The following is a 14315-nucleotide window of genomic DNA, read 5'->3' on the forward strand; positions in this document are numbered from 1 at the left end:
GCGATCTTTTCTTGTTTACATTTTTTTTTACCCATTTAATATTCTCCGTTGTCATCTAAGTATCTCTATCTACGCATTGCCAATTTTGTTTTTCATCAATGAGCTAAACACAACTATAATCCCCCCCCACCACAGTTCTACTAAGAAAGATTCAATTTTATTTTATTTTTTTTTCCCCCACCGTCAGTGCTCTATGAAGTGGTTCGCGGCTTTACCATTAAACGTTACCCAGAGCAGCTCTTACTAAGTTTGTTTCTAGACGGAGTCGCTTCGAAGTGCGCATGCTCGGCTCCGTTACAGTTAGGACACTAGACAGCGTGCCAGAGAATCGTTCAGACGATGCTAGTTGGTGGGGTTGGATAGCTCGCGTTGTTCTCTAGCAACAGATGGCATAGATCCGAAGAAAAGATGCCCAATTCTAGCAGTTCGAAACCGTCCCTTAACGTAGGACCTAACAGTAGTATGCTAGTGAGAGAAGCAAGGCCTTCGATCGCCTATTCCAGAGAACTCACTCACGTCGTTGCCTTATGTGTTTTTATTCGCGATGTTATGTGTGCATAGCTACGTTAGGATAGGTTGCTAGGCAGGCAGACAAGTTTCCAAAACATGTCAGACGAGGAGGATTTCACCACCATCTCTGTGACCACTTTGGATCCTCACGAACATTGTCTACTGGAACGCAAATGGTGGTGCTTCCTCCTCTCCAGTATCTTCACCTTTGTGGCAGGATTCTTTATCATCTTAGTGTGGAGACTTTTTGCCTTTTTATGTTGTCGAAAGAGTCAGTCGTCCACCACTTACGGACAAGGGAACAAGCCCAAGAGTGGAAAGGAACAAAAAGCGAAAGAGGTTGCCGAAATTGGGTTTATGACAGAAGCCAAAGATTGGGCAGGAGAACTCATATCAGGACAGACAACAACAGGTAGAATTCTAGTAAGTACTACCTCTTTTCTTCCATCTAATAACACATCTAATACCCCAAGTGTCTCCTCTAAACGATAAGTAGATATTAAGAAAAAAACCGCATTATTATTATTATAGTGACATCATTACATCATTGAGTTCTTTTCTATTAGGCTTAATTTCTTTGATGTTCAATACGAAGCCATTTTCCCGCCTTACACATATGTAATACAGAAAGGTATTTTTCAGGGTTGATGTATCATAAACAGAAGATTTTCCCTATACTACATATTAATCACTCATGTTTTGCTATCATCTTTGATTTTACGGTTAGCAACAATTCACCTCGATTATCCTTAACTATATATCGTACTGTAAAAAAAGCTCATGGAGTGTTTTAACTGTGGGTTGGGATGTGCATTTAGATGAGCTGTCAAAACGAATATACGGAGTCGGTTACTGCCAGTTACTGCTTGGGATGTTTACACTGTACCATTTGGAGAGATAATATGTTATCTCTTTGAGAATATTCTTCTGGGTCGATGGCTGGATTTTTATTGGCCACAGGCACTGTTCGTGCTAGAGTTTTAACCGGTTAGGAGGTAATGTTAAGGAGAAATTACCGTTTATTCTTTATTCACTAGAATAAAGAGAAAATTGAGAATAAATTCTGTACAACAACGTGTAACAGTAACCAACAGAATACTCCATTCAAATAAATCCCATTTAGACCTGAATCGATGATGATAATAATAATAATAATTAATGAAATAAATTACTATTTTTATTTCTTATTTTTTAATCATTTATTTCACTAATTTTTGATTTTAACGTGTTCTCAATAACTTCAACGCGTCCATAAGAATTACTTTAAATATTAAACATTTGGAATTTGCAAATGATTTTTTAAAGTTACGCTGCTTTCTTAGCCAAATCAAAGTGAGATGCTGTATGCCGGATGTACCCCTTTCCGTACGCCTGTGTAGACGGCAGGGATTGCGCTGCGTTGTCTCCCTGTTCAGTTCAGGCGGCCCATGTGTTAAAATAACGTGGCAAGTTTCCATAAATACTGTTGGCGTCTTCAAGTAATAGCAAATCTCGTGGCCGCACTACACGCAGAAAAGGGTACTTTATTGAATGCAGAAAATGGCGGATCGAGTCATTTAATGACACACAAGACCTTTTAAAAGGCTATTTTTTTTGTAACTTGATATCGAAATTGCATTGATTCGGTGCAGGAATGCGGTGTAAATGGTAACTGTGCAGGGCTGTCTACTTCGATTAGATTCAATCAGTGGAAAAGTACCGAATCAGTGATACAAGACAAATAAAAATGTCATTTACCATTACCGAACTTAAGATAAATTCAATACCATCACTAGGTGTCGCTACTGTTCGTGGATTTGATTATTAGAGCGATTCTAATCACTCCCGGAAATGGCAAGAGTTAGAAATGTCAATCATAATTGTCATGCTAACGATGTAGAGTCATTGTTCAGAACCGATAAGTGTTCTATTATGAAATAGACATTCACATTCTAGACTCAACAACAATTAAAGTGAGTAATTGTTATTCAATTAAGTGTATTTCAACAATACTTGACTGTTTAAAGTCAACAATATAGAAATATATGATCAGGCTTTTGCAGGTGGATTTATTTTCACAGCTATAATGGCATATTAAATGCGATCAACAGGGTGTTAGTTGTAAACTGCACGGAACAAAGCAGATAAAATTATAGGCTGCCATGCAATGGTTTTTTATATCTAAATAATTGAGCTAAATACCTACCCATTATCAGTTTTTGTTTTGAACACCGGTTGCTATAACAACTTTAGATAGAGGTCGCTTATTTGTTTACAGAACGATCACGTGTTATTTTTGTAAAAAAAGACCAAATCTTAACAATGACATTATTTAAGATCGGATCATTGTTGCCATTAATTGTTTGTAAAATAGAAGGTATATTGTTCATTATTTTTTTTTCATTTAGCCAACATCTAATATCATTATCCAAAAACAATAAAGATAAATGCAAATGGAGGAATAATAATAATAATAATAATAATAATAATAATAATAATAATAATAATAATAATAATAATAATAATAATCTAGTTTCTTGTTCTAAGAGCAACCGTAGAACTTTTTCAAGCGACTTCAGGTCTCCGATAAGCAACTTGGTAGTATCACACCAGGAGATGAAAATCATCGACCACATAAAGATATTATTCACAGAACATCCATGCCACAGTGGGATTCGAATCCAAAAAATGAAACAATCAGTCATAAAGCGACCTAACTGTATTATTTGTTCACATACAATTTAAACTAATGAGTTGAAATTATTGTCGAGCGACCACGCATTTACTGTATCGTGATTGTTAATTACGTGTTGCTCTACGGTTGTTTCGTTTGTTTTAATCTCCCCTGCTTTTAGACAGGAAAACTGCTACTTCCATACGAGATCGGTTAAACACTTTCAGTTGAAAAGTCGTCGTAAAAGTTCCTCGCGTCCTTGACAGGATTCGAACTTTTTTTTTTCCAACCAAAGGGAAAATGTCACGTGTTCCTCTCGATTGCAATATAAACTAATGAATAAAGTGAAACTTATAAAGGGATTTCATTTAAAAGGCAGTTTTTCACATTGTAGTGAAGCTGGCAAATACTTCCCCTTCGTTTGATGTTCCCCCGGGTACATTAAATGGAGAAAACAAGACATTTATGCCATCAAAGAGCAATTTGACTTAACAATCAAACGGCTAATTTACGTCGCGTTATTTTTGTTTGTGTAACTCAGATAAGTTGAATTCATTTGCCGACTTCCGAGTTAAAAATTCTTAGTGAAATTTAATGGAAAAGAAACTTATCTATTGCTTTGATAAAGAAGATTACGACGTGATTTCCCAATGATGTTCATTTCTATTATCGTCCGCTGTTCCGTGTGGAAAGAAATAATTAAATAAAAGTCTATCCTGTAAAATCAAATGCGTTGAACTATCTGGAGTCGTACACTTCCCCATTTAGGTTCAACTTAGGAGATAAATACGCTAAATGCATGCACAAAGAAAAGTATTTAGTACTTAATAAAAGACAAATAATCCGGTTGATGTTACAATTTTAAAATATATTAAAAAAAAAATAAAATTCCACATTGATCCATCTGCAGGCATCGCAACGAAACATTCAGATATGCAAATAGACAAAGGCGTTCTTTAGACGAACCATTAAATTAAACATGAATTATATGACAGCTCATATATGAATATAATAAGTAAAATAGAAAAACCTGTTTACATGCTGTTGATTTATTCATTTGAAAATACTGTTTTCAAAGTATTTATAAATAATTCGAAAATGACACATTTTTAACAATAATACGAAGTATGATTGCGAAATAAACAAAAAACGAAAATTTTGTTTATTTCGATTCTCCATTTAATTGATATTACACTTACTAACAATGCTAGAAAACACCGACAATTATCTCAACAGAACAACTCAGATTTCATAGTTGATAAGTTAAAAATAAAATAAATTTTATCCTGAAAAGTACATTATGTCGCCTGTCTAATTCAAATATATCGTTGAAGACACTATTAGATATTCCCGTGGTGACTTTCTTTCATTAAATTATCTGACCTGAAATGCAAGGTTCTAAGAGAGAAAAAAAATCAATCAGTATTCAGTGCATTTTTTAACACAAACAAAAACTTAAAACTTCGCCATCAGACGAACGAACCCTTTCGAATTGGAGCAATCTAAGAATTGCAATCTATTGTATCTGTTAGAAAAGTGATTTGGCATTTCAAAAAAAAAAAAAAAAAAAAAAACTTCTTTTTTTGATTGGACTTTCTAAGAGTTGAAAGCAGGAGTGCCCTCTAGTGGAACATGGACACATCGTCTTTTAATCAATCAAAATCAAACCCCATGATTTAAAATATGAGAGAAACTATGACTGTATTAGTAGGGAGATAAAGTGACAATATAACCGAACTGGATTCTGACAGAATACGGCATTGTATGCTATTCTATAGATTAGGGTGGTCAGGAGTGGATAATAAATTGGCGATACCGATAAGAGGTTAGCCGTCTGACAGACATTAAAATTATATCTAGAGAAACAAAGGAATGATGATGACAAATGTGCTGTCAAAGGACTCTGCTCTCGAGTCACTTCTATTCAATATTTATATATTAGCGACATAAACTATATTACGTCAAAAAAGTTAGGAAAAGCGATGAACAATAACTCTAATACTGTATATATATATATATATATATATAAAATTACTTTGTAACCCTAATATACATTACCCAAGGTAAAAAAACTAATTTACATATATATATATATAATATTCATCAAAGCTTGATTTGCTTCCTCAGTCTTAAGAAAAGGCTGGTTATATTCCACTAATTCGAGCCCTACCCAAAGGCCTATGAGTTGTGGAAATACTTTCTGAAAATGAAAGCTGTGCCGAACAAAAAAATTAGGCAGCTGCAAAAGCGGCCTTTTGCAGCTGCCCAATTTTTAATCCATCTAACTCGAGTGCTTCTAGATGTTTTTTCAATGTTTTAGGGATGGCGCCTAAAGCACCTATTATTATGGGAACAACTTTCGTTTTCTTTTGCCAGATTCGTGCAACTTCGATTTGCAAATCGCGATATTTTGTAATTTTTTCATTTTCTTTGTTGTCAATCCGACTATCTCCTGGTAATGATATTTCGATAAACGTAACATCCCTTGTTTTCACTCTTTTCAACCACTGAAATATCGGGTGTATTACATTCCAAGCTTTTGTCAGTCTGGATTTTGAAATCCCAGGGTATTTTAGCTTTTTCATTCTCAACCACTTTCTGGTGAATTTTATGCTTCCAATAGTCTTTAGATACTTCAAACCCATACTTTTTACATAAATGCCAGTGGATTATCTTAGCTACGTCATCATGCCTTTTACGGTACTCAATTTGTGTGATTTTGCTGCATCCACTTATAATGTGGTCTACCGTTTCTTTGCACAATCTACATTTACTGTCTCTTGAATTTTTTGTATTTTTGCCTCCATAACGTTGGTTTTAATGGCCTGTTTTTGTGTTGCAAAAATTACCGATTCTGTTTCTTTCTTTAGTGCTCCATTTCTCAACCACTGCCAGGTCAAGTTGCTGTCAGCGTTGTCCTCTATGCTATGAAGATATTTTCCCATGCAATGCCTTATTTTTCCATCTTTCAGTTCTCACTTTTACTTGGTTGGTTTTGTATTCCAATTTTATCTCCATGGGTTTAAATAAACCCTCTTTCCTTACCTCGATTAGAGATTTTTCCGTTGTTTGCTGCAGATAATCATTTAAATTTCGTTTTTTCTTCTTCAATAACTTGCTTCACTTGTAATAATCCTCTACCTCCTTTTTTGCGTGATAGATATAGCCTATCAATGTCACTGCGAGGATTGAGGTCATGGTGCATTGTCATTAATTTTCGAGTTTTTCGATCTAAATCTTCCATCTCTAGCTGGGTCCATTCAACAATGCCTGCTGAATATCTCAGAACAGGTAGCCCAGGTATTAATTGCTTTTATCAAATTTTCAGCATTAAGCATTGACTTAAGGAGTTTTCTTAATCGTCTTATGTATTCTGCTCTAGTTCTTTCTTGGTTATCATTGGTTATCATGGTTATATATATATATATATATATATATATATATATATATATATATAACCATGATAACCAATGATAACCAATTCTGTGTAGAGTGGGGGAACAAAGTGTTTGTTTTAAGACATTGTATATTAGAAAACAATAATGAAGGAGAATGCTAAATTTGGTTGGTATCTTTGAATTGCTGAAAGGTGTAAAATTTGGAAGAGGAGGACGAGGCTTACCTCTTTCGACTACAATACTGTTTCCCATTGTAAATATGGGCAGAAAATTATAAATTTATCGAAAATTATGTATTAAAAATTTGTCTATATTATATATAAAAACTTACCTTATATAATGTATTATATATAAGGTAAGTTTTATATATATAAGGTAACTTAGTCCGCGCGGGTAGCCTAAGCCTAGTGGCTATGCGCAACCATATGCCTGGGGAAGGAGTGTCCTAGGTTCGATTCCTATCGACGACGTGAGGAGCTGAAGGATCTTTCTCAGCCATAGCTAAGTTAGCTGGTCTTGGGCGTGGACAGCAGGGTTTTTTCCACGAGTTTATCTGGGATTTTTCATCCCGCACAGGCAAACTGGCCAGTGAACACCCACACGGATTACAATCACGGATATTAGGGGATGCAGCAGGAGTGGCGAACGGGCTGCATTAATAGGCCAGTAACCCCCTCATTAGCAGGGGGACTCAACCCATCCTAGGACGGATGGGATAGAATAGGATAGAAGGTAACTTATATAATTATATATAAAAACGAATACGTCAGTTCACATTCCACGCACACAAAACAGACGAAACTCAGAAAACAAAAAACAGCGACTCATGACAAATGACAGCGTTCGATTGGATTGGTTGACATAATAACCAATCACAGCCTGTAGGTGCTATTGTCTCAGAGCTCACCCTGCTTCGCTTTCTGAGCGGTTTAAAACTACTAGAACGCTAAACATTTGACTCGCTGCGTCATCTGTACATCTTTTCAAAGACTCGAAGGTGTACGTATTTTGAAAGCACACCCAGGCTATTAACGCGAATGTGATGTAATGTTTGAGCGTCGAAAATTGTCTTCTTCATGAAGTATTAGTATATTGGAATTATTACAAATTATTATAAATATTACAATTTACTTGATGCTTCTGATATTATTTGATTCAGTGGTTGCTATATGATGCTTCTTTTTAACAATGAAGCTATCACGTGTTGAAGATAAACTAGCACAACAATGTGATGGATGTAAACCTAACTATACGAAGCGGGAAAATCTCACATAATGAAAGATTAGCATAATGGTTTTACGAGCCTTCTTACCTTTACATAATAAAATAGAAAAGTAAAAAAATAAATAAATAAAATGCAGATTAATTATTAGAGATTGCCATTCGGTTACTGGTTTTAAAAATGGCTTTTTGTAATACTCTACCACAACAATCAAATTTACATTTTTTTAAAAAAAAATTATTAATCTTTTAGCTTTGCTTAACTGTCTCCGCGATGTTCGCCCCTCTCTTCTTCGTAGGCCAATTGTAGCCAACAGGATCTCGTTGTTCTGTACAGCAGTGAATCATCATTTTCTCGTGTGCCATCTTCTGCCTTCCTTTCGGGCTAACAGTAAATAAAGAATCGCAAGCGCTTGCCAAGTTCTCAGCTTCTTGAAGAGCTTAGCCATAGAGACGGTGACCCTGCCAATCGGCCGAATAGGATGAGGAAAAAGAAAGACAAGATGCGAACAGATACGGAAAGATATTAATAAAGATAAAAACAAAACAAAAAAAAGAGTTAAGGAGAAGAGAAACGTGGGGGAATACCAGATATCGAAAGGCCGTACGTAAAACTGGATTAAACTGAACATGTATGCAAATTTCTATCCAGACATGCAACGGGGGATACAGTCTATAAATAACACTCAGTAATTGCAAGAGTACGCGCTTTATTTAAGAAGATTCTGTCATCACTTAGTTTTTTTTTTTCCCCATCTGAAATAAGATTAGTTTTTTTCTTAAGACAAACTCCTATAATTTTAAACAAAGAAATAATCTATCAAATTAATAATGCGATCTTGTATTTAATATTACAAAACATTATTATTATTATTATTATTTGTTATTTTATTTTATTTAAATTGAATTAAATATCATTCTTTCACATTGAACTTAAAAAATCCTTTTGTTCATACAAACAATGGTAGTGGTAGAGCTTATACGTTTTTAATAATCTCTGTTTATTGTAGCTATTTATTGAATAGTTCTTTTCACTGAACTATTCCATGAAAAAAACGGTTCAATCCCAGATCTATTACAACCCTGATTTAAAAAGAACTAATTATTATTATGATTATTTTCAATATAAGCACAACTTAGCAACACTTACCGGTGATGTTGTTGTGTGAAGAGCGTTTCGTTGTACTGGACATTCGCGATGCATTCTATTCCAAGCTGTCACATTGCCCAATAGATCCAAAACAAATTATTGGCGCCACGCATAAGAAGACAATGATGCTGTGATAGCATAGGCTGACAGCCAACGTTGGCAGGAAGTCAGCTGACAAGATTCGTCTCGGATTATACGAGCATTCCTGCCTTTGTTTTGACTTTCACTCTTCATTGGGTAAGATTTGTACAATATTAGGTGGGTTGTTATAGAGTAGATTTATATTTTTCTAATAATAAAACTTAACTACATACTTGGCCAAGATGGGAGACTGATAATGGCTTTGTACATTTTACTCGAATACATCAATTGTACGATTAAGCTAAAGATGAATTACAAAACCAACAATGACGTCACAGAAATTTTATAAAATGGTTAACATGAGCACTCATCTGTAGCTTCATTAATAGCTGTGATCCTTCGTTGATGACAATAAAGCATTTGGAATTCGTTGCATTTATTTTTTCGGTGTCAGCCATTACAACATCAGTCTAAGTAGATCGTAAATACTTTCTTGTCCAAAGTTCCAGAGATTCTATACCACCCTTTCCAACGTGCGTTCACATCATTGTTTTTAACAGTAACTACAGACTAATCTAGAAAATTCTAGAAAAAACAAGAAATATTTTTTAAATAATCCAGAATAAATCCTAACCTAACTTAACCTAACCCTGTCCTTCCGACCACTTTTGTTATGTTGTTTGTTTCCATCCATGTCGCCAACAATGTTTTACTGTATTTTAAGCTTCTTTCACTACATTCAACAGAGAATTGTATCTCTCACTTAGTCAAAAAAAGTTGTTATCGTTCTTATTATTCGCTGATTCACTCAAAAGATCGTAAAACGTTTTCTTACAATATCACTCATTTGCACGAAGGAAATAAAAAAAAAACGTAAAATATATTAGCACAAAAACAAACTGATTCTAGATGGTAGCCGCTCACACCCGTCTATACTCGCACTGTACTCAGGCTTTTACCAGTTGGTGTTGGTAAAAGCCCTGAGGCTAAGGTCACTCGTTGTACAAATGAGTCAAAGTCTTCTGTGTATTAAATGCGTGTGTTTACAATTTGTATGTTTTTCTAGAGTAAAATATTGCCATCTCGCTTTCTCTCTCAGGCCAATGCAAGAAAAGATCAAGATCTTAGTGTAGATGAATCGCATCTGTCCACTAAAAAAACCCAGCTCACCTGAATTAACTATTTCGATATGTTGGAGATTTGGTTAACTTAACTGCTGGAAGAGTAAATAGATCGTTCTTCTTAAGAGAACTATCTATTTCTGCTCTACAATGTTTGAGATCCCAACATTCCTAAACAAGCATGTGGTCAAGGGGAAGGAGGACGTAACTACAGCTTCCTTCCAGTACTACAACAAAGTTTGTTATCCCATCCATGCTTTCATCTACTTCCATAAATCACAAACAACTCTTAGCTCTTCTTTAAAAGCATAGTCTGATCAAAGACTTAATCTTCATCTCATCTTTCTTGCAATCATTTTGTAAAACTGGGATGCATCTAGGCTAGCAACTACAAAGGCCAAGCAAATATTCTTAATGTACATTGAAAGGCTGACAGCGAATTGGATACATTCATTTATCTGTCCATTAAGCGATCGGGTTACTATTGTGGCATTTAAATTCTAAACTACTGAAGTTCAGGCTTTGATGACCGGAATACAATGACAGGGTTTTAACTTACCTTCGTTTTCGCCAGTTCTGTGCGACTACGTTTATCATATCCTAGCACAGACATCCAGTTTGCAGAGGTAACATTAAGAGGGGAATTTCTTGTGTTATTAGGCTATAATTCGAAGACGGTTTCATGCGTTTATGTTTATGTAAGAAAGGAAGCATATAATTAGTTAAAAAGATTACTTTTGCAAATCACCAAATGAGCTATAATAATATATAAGAATAATTAGAATACTATTTACGTTAATATGAAATGTAGACAAAGAAAAGAGATTGACTCTTCAAGCATTCCGATGAATATAAAAGGTTAATCGTTGAGGTAGACGTTTCAGATTTCAAAGAAAGAAGGAAAAAAAGTTATAAAACTGAACTTTCAATTCAATCTAAGAAATATGAATGAGCAACTATGGTAGCTTTTCAATCGTGTTTCGTAATACATAACATGCAAACCTGCCATAGAACACACCTCACTTTATAGTCACGTTCATAGCCTTGATTGCTTAGTTCATAATTCTAACCATTTAAACCAAACTACTTGGAAGGATTTGAACTTCATAAACCTCTGTAGTTCAGGTCGATTCCTGTCTATGACGCGAAGAATCTTGATTAGGACTGAGATATTCTAATACGGAGATCGAGTTTTTTTTTTATCTTGTTTTTTTTTTTTTTTTACCTCAAAATCAGTAAATCGGTTCCATGTACACTTACCTACAGACATAGCTATTGGACTAGGGAATTATAATTAATTTTTTTTTATAAATATGATTTATTTTTACGACAATATCATTAAATACACGTGTCAACCGGATCAAATACGGCATCATTACAATAGAAATAATAAAAAAAAGTCAATTTTTTTCCCTCAGTGTGCTGGTCACATGACACCCACTAGAGCGTAAATACAAGCGGAATCTTCCTGATATAAGAACTTAGATTTTTCTGAAAGTAGAGCTTCATGTCGCTCCTAATATCAAATAATACACAAGAATTTAGTAGGTAATGAAGCTATCCCCGTATCTTATCTCCGACCAGGGGCTAAGTTAAAAGACTAATATAAAATCATACTTCATACTGAAGAGTAATTTTAAAAGCTTTGATAATAAAAGTTATTTGTTTTATTTCTTATAATTCAAACAACGCATCTTAAAAAAAAGAATCCAACAACCCTACCTTCTCCCAACTTATCGAAGTCCACTACAAGAATCAAAAGAGGCAAATTCTCTCTCCTTTTTTTAAAAAAAATATTTTTTTCATGCATACCGGTCAGGTTAGCGCGTCAGTCTTTATACCAGCATCGATTTTTAGTAAGAAAGACGTCAACAAGTAACTGAAGAGTTGTGGACTGCAAGGGAAAAAAAGTCATTTTTTTATTCCGTCAAAGCTGAAAAGATTGCTTCCCACGAATATGTAGATTTAAAGGCAGATGGATCATCAAGGCTTTATACTCCAGATGGGATACTGAACATCCTATGTGCATCCGAAAGGAGTGTATCTGTAGCTAAAGAAGAACTTCTAGAACTTCTTATATTTCGTATTTTCAGGCTAAAGTTAACCAGATTCGAAACCGAAAAACTGACTTATGAATACAGCTTTGGATGATACGGTTAATACATTAAATATTATAATTGAAGGACTGAAAAAAAAAAAAGATATTAATTGATTGGAGAAGTGATTGGAATTGCTAAATTAGCAAGTGTGTTCTTATCCCTAATCTGATGATTGTTTATTCCTAACGTTCTCTGGCTGATTCATTGATAAGTACGATCCATGTGTGTGTGTGTGTGTGTGTGTGTGTGTGTGTGTGTGTGTAAGCGTCAGGAAGACTGTCATACATTTATTCCATTTTCATTGACGGAAGACCGACAAGATATTAAGTTCGTCTTTACTTAGCAGATGTCCTTTTGTGTACCTTCACTAAGTTTGCTTAACATAACAAATATTTGGTTTCCCTAATGGAAGTATTCGGTCCACTATTAACGAGAATCATTTAATGAATAGGGTAGAACACTGGACGCAATCTGTTCGAGTTCCATTAATTTTTCGTTGGGATTGTTATAGTCAAAGGGGAGTCTACTAATAAAAGTATTTTTCAATAAAGAAAAAAATATGGAAAAAATTAAACAAAAAAAATACAATAAAAAAATAATTGCTTGGAAAAATAAAAACTTCGAAAAATAAAATTTAGAAAAAAATAAAAAAGTTTTTTTTTTTTGAAAATTAAACTTAATTTTTGAACAAAGTAAAATGAAAAAGAGATTATATAATAAGTAGAAAAAATGAGTTTTTATTAACTGTTTCCATAGCAATAAAAATAGAATTACAGCAACGGCTTATCCTCTGCAGGACAACTCAAGGTCAACATCCTGAAGTATTTCTACAACTTTTTTCCTCCTTTTCGAAGGAGAGCAATATCGTAGCAATGTGAGATCCCCCCCCCCCATCCACATTCCGTGTATATCGTTGCTACGGCCGTAGTTCACGTGACTGCCAACAATCGCGTGTCAGTGGCGAATTTTATATATATATATAACAAAATCGATGTAACACAAAGGAGGAGTGTTCTGTTTCTCGCCAAGCACATTACTGCCGCATGATGTTATTGTGTACAAGAACTGCGCGTGATGGTAACCGACTCTGGTTGTTAAGGTGATGTATTTTTTTTTTTTTTTTTTTTTTTTGGTGCCCGCGCAATCGTCAGCCCAGTTTAGATGACTTAAGGTTGCTTGTTTCTTTGTATCGGATAATACTCAGATGACTTCTGGCAGGATTGCTTAATTGTGTAAGACAATGGAAACAATCTTCCCTCCCAGCTATAAAAACTAAGAAAAACCATCCTCCTTATCCTCTGTAATAAAAGGCCAGTCGATTAAGATAAGAGTTGAATCACCCAAGTAGACACGGCTGTTTATTTTCATTATTAGTCACGTGGTGTCGCTAGTTTCGCTAATTGTTGCACTAAAAATGTAACACGTTTAGTTCACCGATGCAAAGCAATGGCAAGTCAGTGTAACTTCAGCTAGGCTAGAGGCAGAGTTGGAATGCCTTGTCATACGACTGTAGGAAAATGAGAAAATCTCCGTGATTTCAATGCTTCGTGACTCGTCGAAAGGATCACTACACGTCAGTAACAGACAAAAAGCCTGACTGAATCGTAAAACGGCATATTTTCCTTGCTAAACGAGTACCACCATTCAGTCTTAAAACGATTGCGAAACTGTTTAGTTTTCAAGAACAGATACTACACTTCGATCTTATCCCAGATGTCAGCGCCCTCTAAGAAATTAGGTTGTAATGACACTCTGCGTATTATATTTCATGGAGGTATGGAAAGGACGTCTCTATGACCAGAAAGAACTCGCGTCATTGTTATCACAGAGGGCATAAAAAAAGTTCATACATGCGCCAAGTGCAAAAGTATCCATTAACCAAAAAAAAAAAAAAAAAAAAGAAATTTTGACTAGCATGAATACCGAAACTTTAAAATGGACAAAAAAACTTGATAATTGGAATTCTAATAAATGAAAGCGTTGTATATTTTTCTAATGAGTTCACACCCAACTTACACAGCTTAGTGGAATTCTTACAGAGAGTTTAATCCTGCAGGGGAACAAACGAGTGTGGTATTATCG

At 34.8% G+C, this 14315-nt stretch overlaps 1 protein-coding gene across 1 annotated transcript in view; it reads left to right on the plus strand.

The window, feature by feature from the left end:
* Positions 1 to 369: 369 nt before the first annotated feature.
* Positions 370 to 14315, plus strand: part of LOC150096335 (calcium-activated potassium channel slowpoke-like) — a 171049-nt gene continuing 157103 nt past the window's right edge. Inside the window, exon 1 of the mRNA XM_090408803.1 lies at positions 370 to 933. Coding sequence (XP_090264929.1) covers positions 607 to 933 — 327 coding nt within the window. The 5' untranslated portion in view covers positions 370 to 606. The remainder of the gene's footprint in view (positions 934 to 14315) is intronic.

Source organism: Typopeltis vanoorti, chromosome 19, assembly GCF_054136105.1.
Source record: "Typopeltis vanoorti isolate ZY-2024b chromosome 19, IOZ_Tvanoo_1.0, whole genome shotgun sequence".
NCBI classification, from domain to species: Eukaryota; Metazoa; Arthropoda; class Arachnida; order Uropygi; family Thelyphonidae; genus Typopeltis; species Typopeltis vanoorti.